A 24061-nucleotide genomic window follows, 5' to 3' on the forward strand; every position below is an offset into this window, starting at 1 on the left:
ATGGCAACCAAGAAGGGACTCAGATCCAATCCCTGTTGTAATACAACCATCATATATGTCCTGCAACTCTCTCTTCTCTTCTCCGTCAGCACTGTCAAAGCAAACATAGCATCTGTAGTGTGTGTATTTGACTTTTTCTGTAAAAAAGAAATTATAGATGAAACTACGACAGCATAGCAGACACTTAAAATGAACTCCGGTAATTCACGCGTTTGTGGATATAAAAAAAAAAGAAGGTAAGATTCAATAATATTCCTTATCAAAATCACTGGAAACTACTTTTACTTGGATGATTATTTATTTATTTATTTATAGTTTTAGTCGTTTTGTGTCAGAGCATGATCTCCTGGTCAAGTGACTATTCTTACTATATTTTCACTGAATGCTGAATATGATGAGCGTCATCATCATCATCATCAGAACGATAATCTTCCTCATACCATGACGCCTACCCACACCATATCCGACTCCTCCCCGCCCGGAGCCTGTTGTAAAGATGGCGTCCATCATGGAGGGGCCGCTCAGCAAGTGGACCAACGTCATGAAAGGCTGGCAGTATCGCTGGTTTGTTCTGGACTACAATGCCGGCCTGCTGTCGTACTACACGGTACGTTCATCTCGGCTGCGATTGTCAGCATGTCTTGCTCAGGAGGTTAGACTGTGGAAGTTGTGGCTGGTCGTCAGCAGAAGTGGGAGAAGGGCCTTGTGTTTGTCAGGAGTTGGGAGTCTCAGCTGGCAAAGCGAGGCGAGTCTCTGTTGGTGACGGATGCGTACGTTGGCCAATAGCAGAGGCTTTCGAATGCTAACTGACCAATCGGATGATAGCATTTTTGCCCATGCTTCCGCAATTGCGGCTAGCTAGCACAGCTACACGCTAAAACCCCACAGTATTCATGTAGACATAGTTATGGATCGTTTAAACTGTCAGGGGAAATGAAGAGAGAAATGTGTGTGCATGCGTGAGGGACGACCTTTGTTCTGATAGTTAACCAAGCGAACAGCGTTCACTAGTTTCCTTAAAGCCATAAAGCTACACCGCAAAGGTAGAGAGTGGCTGCTGGTTAGTTAACCTCACCGGGTGTTTGAGCAGTATATAATGTGGACTGTAAACCAGGCAAAAGTTATAATCGGTGAAACAAGCTGTAGGGAAGAGCAAGTGCGTCCATTCCTCTGACAAAGTAAAAAAGAAATCAATGTACTTGTTTACATGGACAGCGATTGACAGTGTTATTCTGAAGGGATGAACACAGTAACCTGAGCTGTCAGTTAACCGTGACTGCAGTTAGTGTGCAGAATTACAGTCGTCACCATGATAGGAGGAGGTGTGAGAAGAAATCTGCCAACAGGATCTCAAATAATCCTGATTGGCGGTCCAACATTGTATTGATGGCATGTGTGTTGTCTTGTGGGTCTTTTATCAGTTTGTGATTCTCTGTCCAATATATCCGCTACAGTTGTGATCAGGAGTTTACACACAACTTGTTTCTTTAAGAACTTTAAAATACAAGAACTTTGAATTTATCTAGGATTTTCTAATCCACACTGGGCCAAAAATACACATAGCGGCTCGAATATATACATACAACCCGACTATTATTTGGTTAGATGTTTCTTGGTGAGTTGCACCTTGACCAGACACTTTTGGTAACCATCAATAAGCTTCTGGCATAATTGTGGCTGGATATTTTTTAACTCTTTGCAGAATTTGAATACATATTGGGGCTACCACCACCATGCTTGACAGTTGGTACAGTGTTCTTAGGTTTGAAAGCTTGACCTTTAGTCCTACAAAAATAAATCTGTAATAGTGGCAAAAATAATGACCATTGCATCCAAACAGCTCAATTCTTTTTTTCATTCGATCATAAAACGTTTCTCAAGAAGCCATTTGGTTTGTCCATGTGGGCCACTGACAATTTCAGTTGTGCTTGAAGGTGTCAACTTCTTGGTCAGCGCTTTTACACTTCATGGCTTGAATCTTCATGGTTCTTGAACATCCTGAGCAAGCGTCACTCATCTGAGGGTGACAGGGTCTTCTTCCGTACGTTAGTGAAGTGCTGACAGAACTGAATAATTTGTATTTATATAGTTTTTTAAAATGATGATCTTGGAATCTGCAGTTGTCTACAAATGGCTCAAGTGATTTCCAGAGCTGACTTTGCCGTTGTTCTGAATGTCGGTTCATCCAGTGAGTGTCAAAAAATATATATTTTTTATCCTGGCAAAGAGAAATCTCCAGTTTAGTGTATCGTGATCACTCAGGAGAAGTTAACAGGATTTATCAGACACACACTGTAGAACCTTCAGTCCAACTTATACTTATATGATTGTCAAGGTTTTTATAATTGATACGTGCCAGGTCCTTTCTCTTTTCCCTCCCATCTCCCTTTTCCTATTTTATTTTTGTCAAGCACCTTGGTATACCCTTGGTTTTTTAGTGTGCTTTATAAATAAAGTTTATTATTATTATTCCAAGGTCAGAGAGAGTGTGTGTATGTATTTGACATTCATGCGCAGGATGAGTGTGTGTACTGGCTTTGATTTAGCGCTTTTATACTCTGAGCACTTTTTGCAACATGCCTCATTCACAAGCACACGATTTTTTTCTATGCTTTTTCTACTGCAGTGCTTTCTGTCTAACATTCACACACATTTATGCTCTGATGGATATATCGGAGAGCAACTCGGGGTTAGTGTCTTGCCCAAGGGTATTTGGCACGCAGACTGGAGCAGTCAGATCAATTAGTAAATGACCTGCACTCCCTCCTGAGCTACAGACACCTCTACTTCTGCCTGTATTTGCATCCCTGTTATGCACATGTTCAAATTTATTCTGAGCGTTATTCATTTCAACAAAAAGTAAGAAACTTTTTTTAAAGTAACTCTAAAAATATGGTTAACATGAATTATTAAGCCACGACATCAGTCACATTTTCTGCCATTTACTTTTATTATTTTAGGAGAAATCGTCTCTATTTTCTTATAATAAGACTTTTGGAACTTCTGGACTTTTGAAAGTTGTTGGAATTATTGAAATTTCCGAACATAAACATGTAAAAATGTTCTTGCATTTAAATGCACGTCATGTTCTCATACTTTAAATGTTTTGATCCCTGACTCTCTGTTTTATTGATTCACAGTCAAAAGACAAGATGATGCGAGGATCCAGAAGAGGCTGCGTACGACTCAGGGTAAGAGCCTCAAACCCTCCCTCTTCATGATAGTTTTCCTTAAATGTATCCTGTGCATCCTTGCTTACCTGCTTTACCTTTGTTTCTGGGCGTGCGTGTGTGGTTATCTGACATGATTTGGTTTGACGGCGGTCTCTGTTTGTTGACGTAGTTTGACGAGTTTCACACGCTCATAAATCTGCTGCTACGTTCCAGTAAAGCATTTCTCCTTTTCTGAGTACTTTCAGTTTTGGCTGCTGTCCACTAGATAGCAGCAGTTGTCATACTTGTGTGTTTGTTTCTTCTTCATAACAAGAGAGCCTTGGAAGAATGAGCTTTCTTTTTATAATTGTGAATGTCTAAAGACATGAAGGATAAAAGCAGAACTATATCTGTTGACCAATAAAAAAGGTTAAAAGAAAGTGTCTAGTTGCTGTTTGCTCATCGTGCTAGTTTGCTGCGTTTGAAAGTAAACCTGTTTGTTCTTGGTTTGTGAATTCACTGGATGTTCTAACGTGACTTGACTGGGATCAAAGCTGAAGTAAACTTTGCACACTCGAGACGAGGGAGGAGATTGTTGATGTGACCAAAACAGAGCTTCTTAGTCTGGCCTTGTTGTCCTTATCTACGTAGCCATTTTATACACTTTTAACCTTTAGACTTCCTGGAAGCTGCACATCAACATATTAAGTTTCTTGTGTTTTCAGTTGGCTGGTTGACTTAAAAAAATAGGAGAAAGTTGATTATTTTAAAAATAAGCACTCACTATTTTAGCCAGGTAGGACCGAAAAGAGGAAGTGTCTTCTGAAACTATCTGTACAGAGGATCCAGTTTCATGTACTCGTATGTATTCATGCAGTAATGGCAAATGAGATTGTTCAGGGTTTAATCTGATAGTTTTCTACAAACTCTTAATGAGTCACTCTGCTTTGACCCGTCTTAAATAACAGCAAAGTCATATCCTCTAATGTAGCGTTATACTGGTTGCAGGGCATTTTCCTTCAATTGCATATTCAGTGGTTTTGCAATGAAAGTCAACATTATTCTGTGATAATAAAATAGCAGTCAACATACATGATGTCGTTTGTTTTAAACATTTTAATCAGACAGGATGTAGGAGAGTGCATCCCCATCCTGAACTGTGCTAATGCTATCAACACACTTCATGACTGGGTTGCATTATCCTGATTGATTATTTGGTCAATACCCTCTCACTCCACAACGTCCTCAATTGTCAGACAATCGCCGGTGCTATTTTTATAAAGAGAAGCACCATGTCAGTAGTTCACTACCTGTGAAAAACGCCCTGTCCAAACCCAGTGGTGACTGCAGTTTAGTACATTTACGTCATTAAATTAATTAAACCCTTGTCAACAAAGTCATTGTTGTGGCTGCGTTTTATTAACCCTTGAGCAACACTGTGTAGTTTTAATATCACAACCAACATGTTATTAAATCTAAAAACTGTCAGACAGCCTCTGGCTAGGCTGGATGTTGTGTCCAGTTTTGTGTTTACTATGTTTACTAGACTTTCATACAGTATGTTTATATATTTGGTTTAACAGTAACTATATGATGGTGGAGTTTTCCATGTCTACATAACTCACTGGCCACTTCATTAGTTACACCTTGCTGATTCAGCAGGGTGCAGGCAATGGTCCTCAGAGATTTTAATTCAATACAGGTTTATTTATATAGCGCCAAATCACAACAATGGTTACCTAAAGGCTCTTTATACAGCGGGGTAAAGAGTTTGCAGTATTTGGGAGAAAAGCCCAACAGTCAGACAACCCTCATATGAAAAAGAGCTTTTCACAATAAGAAGGAAGAGAGGAAGAAACCTGTGGTAGACCCAGGCTCAGGGAGGGGCATCCATCTGACCGGTGGGGGTGACAGGAAGAAGAAAAGAGAAAGGACAACATGGGAGACAAGATAGAAGAAACTATGGGAGAGAGAAGACACATGTTCAGGATATGCTGCAGTGGTATATGAACATCTGTCGATGCATTACTGGAAATCCTGTTCAAGTCTTAAGAACAACAAGTCAGCATTCATTCTGAGAGTGAAGTGCTCTGTTAGGCTAATATGATACTGTAAGATATGATAGGGTCTTATCTTTGTATGGGAGGAAACTTAAATTTAACTGGGAACCAATAAAGAAAAGTGGGTGTGGGAGAAATATGGTCTGTCTTTCTTGTGCCTGTCAGCACTCTTGCTACAGCACTTTGGACTCACCAAAGGCTTTTGTAGGATATTTCAGAACAACCTGATAAAAATGAATTATAGGAGTTACTGTTGAAGAAATGAATGCATCAACTAGTTTTTCAGCATCACTCTGAGACGGGGTTTTTTATTTTAGCGATATTTTACTGTTGAAGAAAGCAATGCTACATGTTTGTTTAATATACGCGTTCAAGGATCTGATCAAAAATGACTCCATGATTTTATACACTGTTACTGGAGGCTAATGTCATGCCATCCAGGATAAGTATCTCACTAGGCAACATGTTTTTATGATTTTTTTACAGCCAAATGAAGATTTGCTCGCAAACTTCCAACTACTTCAAGCAGCACATTTGAGTTATGCCAGAGAAGTTGTTGCCTTCGTTTTTTTAGAGGAACATCAGTGTCCAAGGTCGTCCACAGCGAGGATGGAGCTGTATTAAGAGATAATCGACCTCTATGAAAATCAGGTTTTGGTAGCTGTTCTGCATTGAGTTGATATTGTTGATGGTATGAAGAACATGCCATGAAGGGAGCACTTCTCTAAATTATTTAGACCACTTTCAGAAAAACATCTTGTCTACTTAAATTGTTTTCCTAGTGCTGTGTAGTCCGTTATTAGAATATTAAATGTTTAATAATAAATATGTGTAGAAGTGTAATATTACAGAGGGAAACTGTGAGTGGGCTCATGTACACTTTGAGTGAAGCTACTCAAGTCTAACGGTGAATTAAATGCAGTGTTGAGGCTGCAACTTTTAGCACCTACATCAGGGGTGGGCGACTCCAGGCCTCGAGGGCCGGTGTCCTGCAGGTTTTAGATGTGTCCTTGATCCAACACAGCTGATTTAAAGGCTAAATGACCTCCTCAACATGTCTTCCTGGTAATGAACTAATCATTTGTGTCAGGTGTGCTGACCCAGGGTGAGATCTAAAACCTGCAGGACTCTGGCCGTGAGGCCTGGAGTTCATCACCCCTAAATCTACATGAATGTTCACCCATTTTAATGATCTTATGTTAACTGAGAAATCAAAAATAAAGAGGTGTGGAGCAGCGCCTGGTGTGGTCTCTGCTGCTGCAGCTCATCTCTTTCATGGTTTGAGGTTTGACGATCAGAGACACTCTCCTAAATACTTTTTACCCATTTTCTATTTTTCAGACCATTCTCTGTAAACTCTGTAGATGGATGTGTGAGAAAGTCCCAGCAGATAAGCAGCTTCTGAAATACTCAGACAGCCCATCTGGCAACAACAATTGTGACACACTCAACGTCGTTTAAATCCTCTTTCATTTTGATGCTCGGTTTGAACTTCAGCAGGCTGTCTTCATCATGTCTACACGGTCAAATGCTTTGAGCTGCTCTTGGCAATTACAGGTGTACCTAATAAAGTGGCTGGTGCATGCAATGCAGTTTTGCTGCACTTAGGGTTGCAGGTATCATCTGTCACATTTGATAAGGGCTGGGTGTCTGTATCCGTTTCATTATGTGTTTCCAGACACGTGCACACAAATATGAATCTCTTGTCAGTGACCTGTTTTTTAACTATTTAGTTTTTAATATAAGACAAATTATTATTAATTTACCTGTAATATCACAGGTTTACAACACATCACAAGATACTGTACAATGTCTGTGAAGGTTCTCAGTCATCCAGGTCATCGTAGTCAAAGGAGCTTGCAAAGAAAAGCGTCTGGACTTCTTTAAGTTACTTGAAGACGTTTCACCTCTCATCTGAGAAGCTTCTTCAGTTCTAAGGTCAAATGGTGGAGAGTCCCAGATACAAACCCAGTAGGAGTGTCCCCCCACAGAGGGACAAAAGGACCCCCTGATGATCCTCTTTCGAGGAGGATCCTTTTGTCCCTCTGTGGGGGGAAACTCCCACTAGGTTTAAATCTGGGACTCCCCACCATTTGACCTTAGAACTGAAGAAGCTTCTCGGATGAGAGGTGAAACGTCTTCAAGCAACTTAAAGAAGTCCAGACGCTTTTCTTTGCAAGCTCCTTTGACTACTGTACAATCCAGAAGCCCTCAGAACAGAGAGACGTGTCCCTGAAAGTCAGTTCAAAGCAATGGCACAGACTTTATAAAGGTTGTATAAAATAAAAATGTAAAAAACAGAGTTTTTCAGGGGTCAACGAACAGATTTTACAGCTGTTTTATCCACCCCTTCTGGAGATTTGCTGTGTAAGTAACCTCTGAGTCACACGCCCTGTTTCTGTTGCTAGGAGCTAATGCCCCAGCCAGCCAGCAGGCCGTTCCTCTGCAGTTCCTTTTTTTCTTTTTGGCTGCTGCTCCCTGGTGTACTTTTTCTCTCTCTCCACCCTTCCCCGCCTTTCTCCTCCTTCACTCTCCCAAATCCCACCTCCTCCCCTCCCTTGTTCTCTGCCATGTTCCAAAAGACTGCACTCATTTTTGTGTGTCTGCGAGACAGAGAGAGAGACGGTGATTTATTTTAGTTTTTGAGGAAAAAGATGACGAGGCAACAGGAAATTGAGCTTTTGAAGAGAAGAGGGTGAGCTGCTGAGAATGACTAGGGTTGATTAATAAATGAGAGCCAGTTGGGGACATGTTGAGGGCACGAAGATCGAAATGGAAAGTGGAGTATGACGTGTCCCTGTCTGACTGCCTGCTTTTCCCATTCTCTCTCCCCCCTCCTCTCTTTCTGTTTGCCCAGGGAGCTGTGATCGGCATCGATGACGAGGACGACAGCACATTCACCATCACTGTGGACCAGAAGACTTTCCATTTCCAAGGTGAGGCTTCCCCCCGGTTAATTCTGCTCTCTTACAGCCCCCCTCTTCTCCTCTATGTAGTCATCACAGCCAATCCTCCTCTGTGAATGCTTTGCATTCAGCCATGCTGTCCATTTGCTCTCTCACTCCCTCTCTCCCCCCTTCCTGCCTTTTAACGTCTTGGATTGGTTTGCTCTACTGCCAGGAGACACGCACACACTGGCATCTACACAATCTCAAAGCATGCTGCAAGCGTCTGAGCTGTTTCTCTCTTCCTCTTCGAGCTCTGAAGTTGGACTGACATATTTCGGTAAACAAGATTTGTTCCACTGCGAGCTAAACAGATTCCTTTGGAACAGAAGAAGCAATTAAGACTTCTTTTTTCCCTTCAGCCCTCTCCACTGCAGCTGAAGAGGAAGATTGCTGCTTATGTGTCTCTGCAGTTGAGCCACTGGGAATAATAAGGGAATACTGCTGAGCTCAGGTCTCTTCTTGCTGCTGCTCCTGCTGTTCGCCTTTCGCTGCACCGCTGCTGCCGTCGCTCGCTTTCTAACAGCCGGTCGCTCCGTAGGGACAGGATTGGCTCCCACCTACAGCATCGCCCCCCTCCCTCGCGTCCTGTCAGCCCCTTCCTCCTTTTGACAGGGACCCATCCTGTTCAGTACACCGCAGACACCTTTTTTACCCTGTCACTCCGCCAGGTCTTTAACTAACCTCCTCTAACTTTGGTTCATTTCCGCCCTTCCATTTGTCCATTTGTGTCTGTTTCGCCACCACCAAAACCCTGCACACTTCACTACCAGCATCCCCTTTCACCTCCTTCCTTGAGGGTCACCAGCCACAGTCCATGGGCCCCCCGCCCTTCTCACCTCCTCCATGCCCTCTCCTATGTCTGTGTTCCGAAGCTGTATGCTGTGGTTCTACAAACGCAAGGGTAAGGAGAAAACCACGACGTCAGCATGCATGCCAGCCCGGGGCGAAAGGATCGCAAGGAGGCGTCGTCTGTTTGTCTTCTGGGATGTACGGTCAGGGTGGAGCAGTGCGCTCCGTGGTGCATGGTAGAAAGGGTTTGCAGTCGAGGTTCAAGGACAGTTCAGACTACGACTGTTTAGTCACTGTCCGCGATGAGTTAACATTAAGGAGACGTTCGTATGCACAGTCCTCAGATGTTTGCACAAACTCGCTGTGTTATTTTAGAAAGGGATGTTTATGTTACTGGTGTTGCTGGTTCGCTGTGGAGACGTCGTTTCGTCTCCCTCGGGACAGTAACTCGCATGCGGATGGATTCATCAGTGAATAACGGCTCAAATATCATTGTCTTTATTTAATCTGGTGCTTTTCTGCAGATGATGTTTGTCAGTCAAGATGCATTTATTTATATTTACATTGCATTTATTTTTATCTGAGTTAACTGAGTGTGTGAGCAGGAGATGCAAATGATATTCTAATGAGACCAAATCAATCATCAGTCAAAGAGGGAAATTTCTGCGCGTTCAGCGACAGTGAGACACCGAAGGTTTCTGCCGTTCAAGTTAAACCCGTCGATTTGAAAGCAGCGAATCCTCCCACGGTCGTCTTTTTGTTTGAGTGAAAACAATGAAAAGTTGACGCAAGACACATCTGCTTTCCAAATACCCAGCGGAGGGCTGAAGTGTCTCATGTGTCTCCGCTGGCAGGACGAGCAAAAATTGGCACCGAACATGAGATTCTGGATGCATCAGCTGTTAGCTGAGATATCAAGAGGATGTCGGGCAGGACTAGTTTCTGCGTTGCTGTAAAACGATCCTGGAGTAAGAGTGTTATGCAGTCGGTCTCACAGGACTGGCAGCATCATCTGAATGGGCCAGTGTGTGCGTTTCCTGGTCATGGATGGTGCGCAGGTGTCAAGAAACGAGCGAGAACCTGAGATTAGAACTTATATTCAGAGTGATGCTTTTCCTTTTATCCCTGCAGTAAAAACTGCTCATTTCTAAGCTGCACGCTGCTTTCTGCTACTGCACAGTCCATATTACAGGTTAAATTATAGTTCTGAGCTCACAGTCCACTGTGCTAGCCTGGAGTGCGGCTCTGTGCTCCTTCTATTTAGAGAAACATCCATTATTCATCAGCCTCTCTCCCCCGGCGGTGCATCATAGCTGCCTGAGAGCCCTTTTCCTCATTTCCCCTCTTTGCTCTTTGCTGGCCTTCTGTTATCTGCTAAAGCTATCTGTCGTCTTCTCTCTCCCAGTCGGGCAGCACAAGTCCGGGATGAGAGACCTCTGTGTGTTCTCCGTCTTGTTCTGTCTCTCCTGGGCCCTCCCTCACCTCAGCATCACCTGCACTGTCAGCTCTGTCCTTTTGTTATACGTTTCGTTCACAGCTTTATCTTCATTTCGACCTCTCTGTTATTTCAGGAATGAAACCGGTGTTTGTCTCAGGTTGAAAAGTCGCCAACACTTATCTTCTTCTAATCTTCATTAAATGAGCAAAGTACAAAGTACTTTCCCACCAATCCACCTTCGATTAAGTAACCATTCAGAAGATTTCTGCACCACGCCGGGGGAGCCACAGGGTCAGAGTATTGGCAGCTTGTAGTCTAGCATCAGCCTTCTTGCTCAGACATGTGACCAGACGTCTCATAGCATGTCTGACGATAGCAGGAGGAGAAAGAAGTGGGCTGAATAATTAACACGGGAAAAAAGGAGCAGCAGCATAAAGAAAAAGTGCTGAGCGTCATAAACAGACGTCACTGACGGTTTAACATGAAGTCCTTGGGTTAAAAGTACAAAACTGTCTGGACATGATATTCGTCTGAGTGTGTTGGTTGTAACTGCACATGCACCATCTGTCGTGAGTTTACTTGTCTGTGAATGGCATTGTTTACAGTTTAGGTGACCGTAACTTTGTTTATATACTCAGCTGGAGCGGTTTTCCGGTCTGCGGGGCCGGACTCATCAAGTCACAGAATTGCTTTTTCTTTTTTTTTTTGTATAGTTGTTCATGTGGATAGTATCCCATTATCCTGGTCTCCTTAAGGAACAATGTAAGCGTTGTTATTTTGGGTTCGGCACAAAATCCTTGCACATCCAGTTCTTTCATTTTCCTAATTGTTAGATAAGGAAAAAAGGTTAAAACCACAAGAATCGAGCTTAAAAATAGTGTGGAAACCACGCTGTGAGAGTTCTGACTTCACATGACTTAACTTAAAGTTGGCCACATCCCCGGAGAGTCAAATACACAACCATTCAGCAGCTGCTCGGTGCATGTGGGGAGGGATTCATTGAAAAACACAGTTACAGTGATATAATGATGTTGTGCAATCAGCAGGATACTGTAAATAAGCTTGCAAAGATTTTCCTGCATTTTGAAGGATAACAGGAGGGAAAAATAATGTGTGACATCAAATTAATCATATTATTTAATTCATCTGTTTTCCTGTTTTCCCAACTTTTCACTTAGTCTCTCCTGTACACATCGGTCGATCCGTAGCAGGTACTTTAGCGTTCGTGAGACGAGCTGTATCCTGTGGAAAATTCTACCAACACATACCCTCCTTTGTAAATATGTTTTTCTAGTATCAGTTCCTTTTGCTGGATGTGAGGTGTGGAACTGTGCACCGCTGCTACATGTGTGGAAACTCGTCTTTATTTGGCAGCAGCATTTGGGGATCTTATTTTTAGCCGTTAGATTTTGCAGTTATTTCTGTCCTGTGTGGGTCAGTTTGTGGGTTTTCATCTAATATTTGCAGCGCGTGCGAGTGGCTGACCTGAAGCTCGCTGGTGTGAGGTACGGTCCCTCCTGTTCGTGCCTCTGACAGCCCTGCTGGGCCTCGCTGCCATTGCCCAGCTTTCAGTAACGGGTTTGGTCTGCACACTTTGCTGTGTTGTGACAGTAGCAGCTGAGCTGTCAGACTGTTTCATTTGTACAGGGTGGAAACGGCATCGTAAAACTTTAAGAGTGGGTTTAATGGCAGATTTGTGGACAAAGCATTTAACTTTCAGACTTTTGTCCTTTTTGTTCGGTTAAATTTGACGATACTGCAAAACGGCACGACTGGAATCCCCAAATTTCCTTAATTATTATCTTTATTTTATTTAAGGATATGAATTCAAACACTATAGATGCTTCTAACATTCACTAAAAACATTTGCATATTCAATTTTGTCTTTTTGTTTTCTTTTTTTCCAAAATTTCTGGAAATTGTTGAGAAGGAGGTCGAGTCATTGTCTGAATGTCCTCCCCTCACATGCGTCTCACAGCAGGAGGCTGCGTGCGTCAGCTGCTCCTGAGCAGAGCGTGCAGGAGAAACGACACATGGCGCTCGCTCGCTCGTAGTAAATTCACTGCACAATTACCTGCTCTTTTCTCACCTGGACACAAATGGGAATAACGCAGATATTGTACTGGGGAGCTTGCAGGTTAAAGAGTGTTTAACGAGGCGGGCTGTTGCGTGCTCCCTTTTCTGTGTCACGTGTTTAAATTCTACAAAACGTGATTGTTGGTGGAGTATTAACAAAATAGGTTCCTGTCAGGTGGATGAATAATGTGCTCACAGCTCCTTGGCAAAGCAAATCACAGCTCCAGATGTGAATCACTAACTAGGACAAAGATTGGACTTGTGACACAGTTCCTGTATTGGCTTTGGATGGCCTGGCTGTCGTGAGTAGAGCTGAACAACATTAGCTGCAGCAGATCTGTTCCCCTGCAGAGTCGGAAAGCGAGAGGGCAGTGAGGTGCTGTCTGAGTGGATTGGCCCGAGCCTCGGCTGCCGTTTAATGTCTTTAAAAGCTTTTCTGTTGTAGCGCTCCTTAGCCTGCTCATCTGCTGCTCTGTCTTGTTTCCAGCTCAATGAAAGATGACTCTTACACAGGATGGAGTTTAGGAGCTAATTCAAGGACATATTTAGTTCTTTGTTAACAGCTTTTGGAGATTGATTGGAGACTGTATTGATTACTGTCCTCACCTGGAACATTAGCTGCTTTTTCTGTCCGGTCTTTGCACCTGACCTTTTTCAGCAAATTTCTGGTTTTGGTTTTGTGTTTTAAGCCAGTTAACACTGGTGTTTTCTTTTTGTTTTTTTAAATGGTTCAAATGATTCATAGGTCAGTGTTTTGTCTGCATATAATGCATATAATACACAAGTCTACACGAGTCTAGAAATAATGCTAAAGATGAGACATTTTGACAGGCACGAAAAACTGTATTTTTCCACCAACAAGGGGATTCCCAAAGAGGTTTGTGTGGAAACTTGGCATATCTCAGCATGGTGTGCAGTGTGTCCTTAAAAATAAATGAAGTGCAGGACTAAAAACGTGTCTGCAGCAGACGAACAGAAAGTCCTGTCCTTTAGAAACAGACGAACATGCATCTGACCCATCTACTGTTTGCTGAAGTCTCTCTGTGGGTGTCAAGAAGACAATCTGAAGATGGCACAGAAACTGGACTAAAAATCGTTGGCGACAGGTCTTCTGGAGTCGTGAATCCAAATTTGTGTCTGTAGCGATCTGTAATGGTAGAGGTATTGAGGGCTGCCAAAATTAATGGAACTGTCAGATTTGGATGCAGTAACACCTGGAAAGCATCTGTTTGGCTGCAGCTCTATTTTTCAGCATGACAATGATCCCAAACACTCGCCCAGTGCAGTAAAAGCTCATCTGGATAGAAAAACACTGTCAGCCATAGACTGGTCTCCTCAGAGCCGCGTGGGGTCATATTGACAGAGAAATCCACAAAAGGCAGCCATCACCCAAAAGCTTGAATGTCCTGCAGAAATATTCCTATTGTATAAACTCTGTAGTTTTTTTGCCTTGTATACTGTAGTTCCATATATGTTTACACGTTTCAATAGATTTCTGAACCTATTTCTCATTTTCTTAGCAAAAAGTAAACAGATTGGCTCAGACTTTGGCACAGTGCTGTACAGCTTTAGCACCCATCCACTTCAGTTCATTCCATGTCTTGGCAGGAAAATGCAATATCACGTTTGCCAGTGGCAGGAAAAAGCATCCAGGAGCCTTTTGCAGTGTGTACTGCACGTGCCAGAGCCTGTTCTGGGTCATTGATTAATGTCGCTGTCTTTGCTCTGAGGGTGCAGCCTCACTCTGCTCTGCTTCACACAAAGATGAGAATCAGTACTGTGACAGCACAGGAAAGGAGCTGTAAGTCCTCATTTTTACAATTGCCATAAAAGTTGGTCACTTTTATGGTATTGATTCAGCCACTACTATCATGCAGACAAAGATTTTATGTCTGTGTGAGTTAAATATAGTGAAGCGTATTTAAAAAGCTTCAGTTTTAATGTCTGTCTGTCAGACTCCTGCCTCATTGGGCATAATGAAGGTGGCGTGGCAGGAGGCCGCCCCTCCCTGAGCCTGGTTCTGCCGGAGGTTTTTCCTGTTAAAAGGGAGTTTTTCCTTCCCGCTGTCACTAAAGCGCTCGCTCAGCATCCGTCGTTGTGATTTGGCGCTGTATAAATAAAATTGAACTGAAGTCACTTTCTAGGTCTCAAACGCCAATAAAACACCTTTTAAAAACTCTGACTGGCTCACACAAAGGAGAAAGAAACTGAGCACCTTTTGTTGTTGAGCAGTTTCATGTAGTTGCACACTTCCTTCTAAACTGTAACACATTTAGTGGGTGTAGTTCCTCTATGAAACCACGCACCACGAGGTTAGTAGGTTCGGGCAAACAGGTCATGATTTCCAGAGAGACAGAGTTTTGTTGTTATTTGTTTTTTTTGGTACTGTGAGCACAAAGACCAAGTCCCATTTTAGTTCCATTATAGTCAGTGGAAGGCTCAAACATGCATAAAGATTCATTCAAATTCAAAGAGGCTTTATTGACATTTATGTTAATGCAATTTAGACACAGACCTACAAGCTCTGATGAATACTCTGATTAGAAGGAAAAGTTTGACATTTTGGGCGGCATGAATTTGGTTAAGGATCGGTACAGCTCTCGTATGTTTGGCACGGGAACAGATTACCAGAATATCTCTTGGTTGCCGTCACCGAATGACATGAGAGAAATAAACCTGTAAACATGTTTTCACTGAAACTTTCTAGGTGAATATTCAGTGTCCTTCACTGCGTCACCAGTACTCATGTCATTTTAGTGCTGTCATTACTCTTTTCTTTCAATGGGCTACAGATGGTGTCAGATGGAAAACGTTGCTCACTGGGTGTGTCTCTGTGTTTCTGTCCTCAGCCCGAGATGCAGACGAGCGGGAGAAGTGGATCCACGCCTTAGAGGGAACTATCCTCCGGCACACCCTCCAACTCCGGGTATGAAACCAAGCGCTTCTTTGGATGTGTGTCTTTGTGTCTAATCCACTGCAGTTAACAGAGGAGTTGTTTGCTATGTGGATCCTCTGGTGTTTGCCTGCCATTTATACAAATTCCCGTCGCACAGTTCATATTTCTGAACTCGAGCGTGCCGCTCTTTGTGATACCTGAAGATGATCCTGGTTTAGATGAAGAGGTAAACGAGTTTGAAAACCCTGCCATGAAAATAATATCAGAGCTTTCACTGCGAGATTGTTTTTCGCACTTGACGCAGTCTGTATTTGCATAAACTATACCCGATTTGAATGGGCTTAGCAGGTTATCAGCACTTTAAGCTTTACGAGTATTGCTCGTATCTGTTTGCTCCTCAAGAGAGCAGAGCTGAAAGATAATTCACGTCTGTATTAAAGGGAGAAATGCTGACATTTGCGTCATCGTAGGCTGAGGATGTTTGGAAATACGTGGCCAGTCTGGACCGGTTTTAGGAGCAGGCTTTTAAGTTTAATGGAAAGTCTGCTCAGCTGCTGACCTGCTTGCTGACATTTTTGTCCCACCGGCGTTTATATCTGTTTTTATGAGTGTAGAAATTGCTCCTCCTGCCCTGCAGTTGTTTCTCTGCTCAACCTCTTTTCCTGCTCTCCTCCCTCAAAACAAACCTTCCGCTATGCTCCCTCCCATCCTCATCCAGATACGCTTCTTCCTCCTTATCGCCTCTCTTCATCCTCATAACCAAGCTTTGCTCTCCCTCCCACCTTTCTTGTTCTGCTCGCCCTCCCTCTCTCCCTTTGGTGGCAAATCCGTTTGATGTGCTACGCGTGTGCCTGCGTGCTCGGTGCGGACACACACATGCATGCGCACACCTATGCAGCGCTGCTGTCGAAGCATCATATGACCCAGCTACCCAATCCAAGACCCGGTTGCTCAATCGGCCGAACATCTGCCTCGGCTGTCTCAGCCAATCCTCGTGGCTGTTAATGCTCGTGCCTCTCAGCGCTTGCTGTTGGTTTGTGTGTTTTGTCGTCTGCCTGTGCGAGAGGAAGTGTGGCTTTCCTGTCAGGGGAGGGTCCTGGATTAACTCGGCTCAGACCCAACGCTTAGCTGATAACTGCCGCTGAAGCCCCGCTAACAGTCTGGAGGCTGCTAGGGTTTACGTTGGCACACCGCAGTGGGGAGCAAAGGGAGGGAATTGTTTTGTTTCTCTGTGGTGCTGAAGGAGGAGGAGGAGGAGAAAGAATGTAACTTCAGCTGAGCTGGCGGTTTGTAGCTGTGGGAAAACAGAGTAACGGAGGCAGAGAAAGCGACCTTGCACTCTGCTAAATGGACTGAGAGATGTACTGGCTTATTGCAGCATGTCTATTGGAGCACAGCACCCAGTAAGTAACAACACACAGACGGGCAAAAGCCCCGCTGCACCAGAGCGAGGGGAGAAGCTACGCGGCTGCAGCGCCACTGGGACAGCAGCATTTTTAAAGTGGGTCACGCTGTGTGGAAAGACAAATAGACAGGGGAGGGAGGGGGGAGTGTGCGAGAGCAGTGTTGTTTGTAAAGTCTGCTCTGTGGGTGTGGGTGTGGGTTTTTTCTTTTTCTTTTTTTGCCTTAATTTAACACTGGAGGCCACGCTAAAACAGGGATGGACAGTGTGTGCGCTGCAAACGAGTGGGAGTGGAAGTCTGGGAATATTTCCAGAACAGGGCAGAAGTGAGCACTACAGTGGCTGTTTATAAACCAACCACCTGCCTCTGACTTTCTGCTTCCAAACGTTAAAAGAAGAAAGAAAAAACACTTCCCCTGTGTCATGTGTGTTGTCAAAACAGGACACATCATTTGCTCAGTGGTAACAGGGCACCGGGCTGTTCTGCAGGTAGAGTCCGCTTTAAATACACATGGAGAAAAAGTAAAGTCTTGTTCACTTCTGTTCTTTGAGTTTTCACGCAGTGCAGAGTAAACGTCGAGGCTCAGGTGGTTCATCTCTAATCTGTCTTGTAACACTTTACAGTGAAATTGGTTTCCTGTAGACATTTTCGCTCCGACTTGTTTCGCTGCGTCGCTGGTATCGTGATGCGATGCCTTACTGGAATAATACTCCACTTATATGTTTCCAGTGTAGCGAGTTATCCGGCAAGTTTCTTCAGGATTTGTGCCAGTCTGGGTGAAACCCCCCAGAGACGCACAGTAACAGTCTTTTTTTCTTCTTTGTTTTCTCTTTTTTTTCGCTCAGGCCTTCATGCAGACAGCTACATTTTCCCCTTTAAGCTGAACAAGCACCTTTGATCCTTTTGAGGAAGTTTGCCCTCATAGCTTCATGGCTGCTGAGTATATATGTTTTTCTGAAGCTTAAACTTTAGCTCGTCTACGATCGGCGACCGGCTTTGTGTTGATGGCTTTTCTTCACTTTCCTATCGGAGCTCATTCGTTTGCAAGAAAACGCGCCTCAAACTCGCGACGCAGCTGGACTCTGCAACATGGCAGCTCCAAAGCAGCAGTGACATCCACCACGGTTTGATAAGAGTTTGACTTCTGACAGCAGTTGTTTCGTTTTGACAGAGCGCCTTTTCAGGTGTTGTGCGTTTTTCCACGTAACTGCTGTAAAGTGGTAAAGTGCGTTGACACACACCGTTAGTCATCTCCTGAGTCCGCTGGCTTGACGTAGGGCGGGTATTGTGTGTTCGCGGGAACTCGGTGTCCTTGCTGTTGACAGCCTCGGTGATTAAATGAGTGTGAATTATTTTTTTTCCCGTTTTCCTGACTTTTGGTTTTGTGTCACAGCTTACTGGATTGTTCTGGGTGCTTTGGTGGGTGAGCACAGACAGGCAGACAGATGCCTGGTCACGTCTGTTCTGCCAATAGTCTAGTAATTACCTTTTAATGGCTATTATGTAACAAAATTTTTGTGTGTGTGTGTGTGAAGTCTGGGGGCCGTTAAAGGAAGCTAATTAACAAACAATGAATTTGAGTGCACCTCAGCCCATAACCGAATGCTCTCCGGTCATGAGTCCTGATTTCAGCTTTGTTTCAGGGCCTGAAACGAGTTGGCCTCCATCAGGCAAGCAGACAGACCTGCTGGCCTTTCATGTAGACGAGCCTTTAAACAATAGTACTCATGTCTCCCTCACTACGGTACCTTGCTGGAAAATTCTCCTGAACTGTTGATGTTTCTCTCCACCGTTTTGTGTAACAGTTTATAAAGCCTACCTGACCAGGAGGCGATGGATATGAGAGGCTTTTCCCCCTTTATTTGTTTGTTTTTTGGTAAATGAACAGATAAATATGTGAATACACGGCCCTGGATTTATGGACTGTGGTTTTGTGCTTTACTTTGAATATGCAAATACCTTTTGCAACACCTGCGTCGAGGACTGCACCGATGCTCAGCTGTGTTTCTTCCCTTGTCTTTAGGAGGCTGAGACGGGATTTGTTCCTAGTGTTCAAGACTTTGACAAGAAGCTAGCTGAAGCTGACGCCTACCTACAGATTCTGATTGATCAGTTAAAGGTAGGACACGACGGAAATCCAGTGTGGTGCACACCACACCGTGAGGTAGATGTAGATGTTGTAGATTTCAGTGGCTTCTCATCCTATATTTATAGATTGAATCTGTGTCAGCGAGCATTTCCTTGCTCGTCTGAGTCTACTTTTCGGTAAAGCAGAAGTTCTTGTGAGTAAGATTTGTGGTGACAAACCAGATAACTGTATTTAAAGAAAGTAGACACCGTCTCCAGCATCTTAAGGAAACCACGTAACATGTCCTTCCCTAGATAAGCGCTCAGTAGTTTTCCACTGTGTCATCTGTACAGTCATCTGACAGTGGAATAGCTCTTATTCCATGTTTCTGTTTTTTAACCTTTCTTTCGTCTCTTGTCCACACAGCTGTTTGATGAGAAGATCAAGGACTGCAAAGAGGATGAATCACGCAGAGTGAGTATCAGCAGCGCAGCTCTGTCCTCGCGTCTCGCCTCTCCGGTCCAGCATCATTAGAGCCGCTGCTAACAAAGGAGCAGGGCGCGAATGGAAACTGATAGCTGTCTGTGTATCGCAGATATGTCTGTTCCAAACGGGCCTAAAGCAGCAGTGATTTCAGAAGTGATCCTCTTATTTCAAAAGCTAAAGTTCAGTCCCCTCGATATTTATTTATCAGCCATGAAAAATAAAAATGAATCCTTCAAGGAGTAACCCTTGAAGCGCTTTCCTTAAGTGAGTGGTTTCAGCTTTATTTCAGGCCTGCTTAGAGTCCAAAATGACTGGATGTGCATTAGAAGTCTCTGCCTATCCGTTGGAAAATCCCAGAAACTCTAATAGTCATCAAACCACATCTTTATTTATGAATGCTGAGGTGTCAGAACTCCTTAGTGGTTCAGGGGACGTCATCAGACGTTGTCTTTATGGGGGAAAGATGCATGAAGAAGATCAGTAGTCCTGACAAAGGACCCGTCTGTTCTCCAGTGTTGCTTTAAGCTTAACCAAAACTTACCACCACCTCTACTCACACCATACGTTGCCCTCAGCTTGGACCAGTTTTGGGGTCTGATTGGACCGAGCTGCTGGCGACTGCGAGGCTGATCGATTCAGTAGTTCAGTTTCTTTAGTTTGTGGTTCATTTTCTCAGTCACTTAACTGACTAATGGACAATTTAAGAAGTACGTGATGTAAAAAAGGGACTATTGTTCAAACTACAGTCTTCCTTTTTCTGTAGCTCCTCTCAGGCCCGGTCAGTTCTCCGAGCAGATCTTCTAATGTTTGAAGATTAGAGGTGTAAACGATTTTGTTGGATGAGTTTAACCTTCAGGGCGTCTCACTAGCCTCTGGGGTTATATGTCCACTTCCTTTTTGAGGTTAACACCAGCTTTTGGTCACTTTACCTTGTTGCTTGTGCCGACTGCATCAAACCTTTCACAGCTGGAGTTTCAAGCCCCGGCTGAAGCCAGTCAGGCGTCATTACTCGCATCAGTATTTCTGCTCTTTAACCTCATTTTTACTTCTTTCTGTTCTTTCGACAGAAAATTGAACATTTGAAGGAGACTACTTGTGTAAGTCAGAGAATGAACACATTTTCCTTCCTGTTGGGTTTAGAAGTCACTTCCTTCCTAATTAATTGCTCTGTGATTTTTCCCTTTCAGAGTATGGTAGAGTCCATCAAGCACTGTATTGTACTGCTGCAGATTGCCAAGGTAAGCACAGCACGAGTCCGCTCTCTGCAGTTTGCCATTTCTTCATAACCATTGTTCTTGTGAAACCACATGAGTGTGCACTGTGTTACCTCGCATCCCTGGGGTAGTTCCCTGCTTACGCTTGCTATCTGGGTCGGTGGTTGGTGAGGGTGTTGCCCAGTGTTCGTTTCATCACATGTTCTGTTCAGCCTTCTGAAAGGAAGTGGAGCAATCGTTTCTGCTTTGTTAGCTGTTTGATAAGGAAAACAAAAAACACACACGTGGATTATCTCACACGGTAGTGCAATCCTGTCATTTTTACTACTGAAAGAAGTGGCAAGTCTGGATTTGACCGTGTGATGAAAGGATCGCTGTATGTGACAACTTGGGGAAAGTTTTGGAGCTTAACCCGAGAGCCCCGGGCCTCGTTTGCTGCACCGCGGCAGATGCTCGCGATGCTTTTATGAAATGACTCTTGAACCTTCACATACAATGAGTCTAACACTGTCTTCTTAAAATTTTAAGGACCAAAGTAACGAACAGCAACACGCAAACGGACCTATAGTAAGTTTGACCCTTTCTGTCCACGACAAAAGTCGAAATCAAACAAACTGCTAACTTTCTTTTCTCGCTTAATAGACTCTCTCCTGTTAGACCAGCAGATGTACCAGATCTGTTTAGTGCATGCAGTCTAATTTGGATCTAAGCTTTCCTTCATGTCTCCTGCTGCCTTCTTCTTAATTAAATCAATATTTTCCTCTAAAATCTAAAAATTTTTTATTTTGTAACTATTTTTTCCTTCATGAAGACATGAAATGTATATGTGCAAATGGTGCTACACAAAATGCACATTGAGTGTATATTAGTACATCTCAAAAATGTCAAGTATTGTGAAAAGTTTGTTTTTATCATTTTATTCAAAAAGGGAAACATTCATGTAAATGTTATTATTTTGTTGACGATGGCCTATAACTCATGAAAATCTGAAATTCAGTTCCTCAAATTATTGAAGTATTTCATTTTCAGTGTGAGTAAATTACTCTTCACTCTTAGTTTAGTAACCACAGTCGTTGGGAAGAACGCTGACTCGACAGCTGTCCAGATGAAGATCGAGTTTATGCCACAGCAAAGCTGTTTTGAAGCATGTTAATAGAAAGTGTGTTAGGAAAAGTTGCACAAGCAGGAGCAATTACCTGAGCCGTGAGTGTATTGTCAGGAAAAGCGGACAGCGTCCACTCTTTTGGTAAGAGCGTCTCTAATCTCAAGCCATATATCTGATGGACCGCATGCAGCTGCTTTAATCTTAAGTGGACCAGGAAAATTCCCCTTTCTGCCGCTGTACAGTTAATCCCAGAGAGATCGCAATATAAGGAAAAGAAGTGCAGTGGTAACAGTGGGTCGTTTTTCCACACGATGGGGAAATGCTGCTGAAAGAAATTGATTAGTACAACTGTGTGGACTTGTATTGTAAAGTGTAAATTCAGCTCATTGCCCAGACTGAGTTTTATTAATGAGCAAAGTCAGTTTATTTTCCTTTTCCCTTTTTGTTTCTTTGCTGCGGTCACATTTTTAGGGTGATTTTAGGGTGCCGTGTCGTCTGCTGGTGATGGTTGATCCACTGTGTTTTATCCACACTGTGGACAAGAGTGCGTCTGCCATTGTTCAAGAGGAATAGGAGAAAAACCCAAAAATACAGATGATGTTCAGTGTAGTGTAGAAGTCGGCACATGGAGATCCTTTTTGTTTGATCTGAGGAAGCGTTCTAATAATTTGACATACTGGAAGTTTTGGCTGTTTATAGCTTATAAAGGCCTGAAATATCTCACTTTACTTTTACAGAATATATGAAAGTTTATCTCTTTAAATTAAATTATGAAAAATAAACCTTTACACAATACTCGGTGTTCTGAGATGCACTAGTGTAAGTGCACATGGGACACGTGTGATCGCATGCCTGCGTATACGAGCGTTGCCCATCACTTCACTTACTAATTAGAGGAATCGAAGTCACCATTGATCACCATTGATCGGACATTCTCACACTGCCTGCTTATTGAACCACTGAGCACTAATAGCTGGAAAGCCGTGCAGAAAGCACTCCTAGGCTTCTGCAGATATTCGTGTTGAAGGCCACGACAGGATTTACGCACGTTTTGAACCACTAAAGCTTTCAGCAGTGAGGGTTCCTGTTAACCGTTTTTCAAAATAAAACGGCTCTAAAAATTACCAGACCTAAAAAGGCGATAAAACATGACGCAGTTGTTATGACCTAATACCAGATTGTGTCTCATGTATACTAATGACTACTAATTATTGACCTGCAAAATAAATAAAACGAATAAACTGAAGGTGGATATCACTACATTAAGAGCAACAGATGGGTCACATTGCCCTTTTTTAAACACATGTCAACGGTTAAGAGAGTTTTGATTCACTGTTTGTCTGAGACAACTGTGAAAAAAGCCATTACCACCAGAAGTTTGGAGTTAAACCACTCTGAGACTTCGCCTCGTCCTGTCATGTGACCTTTAGATTTTCAGATGTGAGTGTGGGTTGAGGTGCCAGAGAGGGAATCGTGGAACTCTCCGAGTCCAAATCGCTTTCTTTAGACGACTATGACCTGGATGACTGACAACCTACAGACACATGTCCATGTTGTTCTTATTTCTGTGGTTTTTTATCAATCAGTCTGACTGCATCATGAAACGGTGCATATGTTTGGGAAACTGCAGTATCACACTTGCACCCAGAGGAGATGGGACAGCAGAAGGTGGAAGAGGCAGAAAAGTGAGGCCTAAAGAGCAAAAGAAAACATTGACTCGGGGATAAACAGAAACCTGCAGCTAAATGAAAAGAAGACAATCCATCTTTGGAAAAAGCAAAGGATCGAGAAGTGTTTGTAGATCGTTTAATACAACGCAACCTCCCACTTTAAGCAAGACCTCCACGTAAGCCGGCTAGCTCACAGGACTGCATTGATCTTATAGCTATCTTAATCTCTTATCATTAAGTACAGTATTATGTAGTATAAATAGCACAGCGAAAGCTCTGCCTATGCACATACCTGCACGTGCCACCTTTGTATGCCATAGGCTTTCCACTAATCGTACCTCTGCTGAATGTCTGTCACTGCCTGCACAGCAGTGATGCATGCACCGTAGGCCTTTGTTTAAGATGCTCGAGGCGTCAGCAGCACGTTTGACCCTGTCAAACTGCACTGCCTGGGGAATTGCTGCAAAGTGCAAGAATCATTTAAACCAAGCTCACGAGAAGCACGTTCAGTAGTTACGTCAAAATAATTTATCTGCTGTGGGTGGCTGAGGGGTTGCACTGCTGCGAGAGCTGCTCATTGCATTAATATTGCATTCACTGGGGAGGTAGAGAGGTTATTGATCATTAGTTTAAAACCCTTTTTAGCTTTTTCTGATGACCTTGCTCTTCACATGCTTTTTTTCCTCTCATGTCGTGCTTGCATAGCCATAGGCTGGTCAGTATATATCTGTAATTGGATCTAATTAGAAGCCGTCG

General features: G+C 43.3%; 1 protein-coding gene across 5 annotated transcripts in view; it reads left to right on the forward strand.

The window, feature by feature from the left end:
* Window positions 1–460: 460 nt before the first annotated feature.
* The window catches only part of osbpl9 (oxysterol binding protein-like 9), a 36131-nt gene continuing 12530 nt past the window's right edge, over window positions 461–24061 (forward strand). The window contains exons 1-9 of one of the 5 annotated variants that reach the window (XM_084920418.1): window positions 461–607; window positions 3141–3191; window positions 8070–8148; window positions 15313–15389; window positions 18786–18881; window positions 19257–19304; window positions 20384–20413; window positions 20504–20554; window positions 21059–21097. In XM_084920418.1, the coding sequence (XP_084776544.1) occupies window positions 497–607; window positions 3141–3191; window positions 8070–8148; window positions 15313–15389; window positions 18786–18881; window positions 19257–19304; window positions 20384–20413; window positions 20504–20554; window positions 21059–21097 (582 nt within the window). In that variant the 5' untranslated portion in view covers window positions 461–496. Of the gene's footprint in view, window positions 608–3140; window positions 3192–8069; window positions 8149–8319; window positions 8438–15312; window positions 15390–15905; window positions 16763–16967; window positions 17251–18785; window positions 18882–19256; window positions 19305–20383; window positions 20414–20503; window positions 20555–21058; window positions 21098–24061 lie in introns of those variants that run through there. The other 4 variants (XM_084920419.1, XM_084920422.1, XM_084920421.1 and 1 more) reach the window with 4 other exon arrangements.

The sequence above is a fragment of the Perissodus microlepis genome, chromosome 23 (assembly GCF_051167445.1).
Source record: "Perissodus microlepis isolate ML-2025 ecotype Zambia chromosome 23, ASM5116744v1, whole genome shotgun sequence".
NCBI classification, from domain to species: Eukaryota; Metazoa; Chordata; class Actinopteri; order Cichliformes; family Cichlidae; genus Perissodus; species Perissodus microlepis.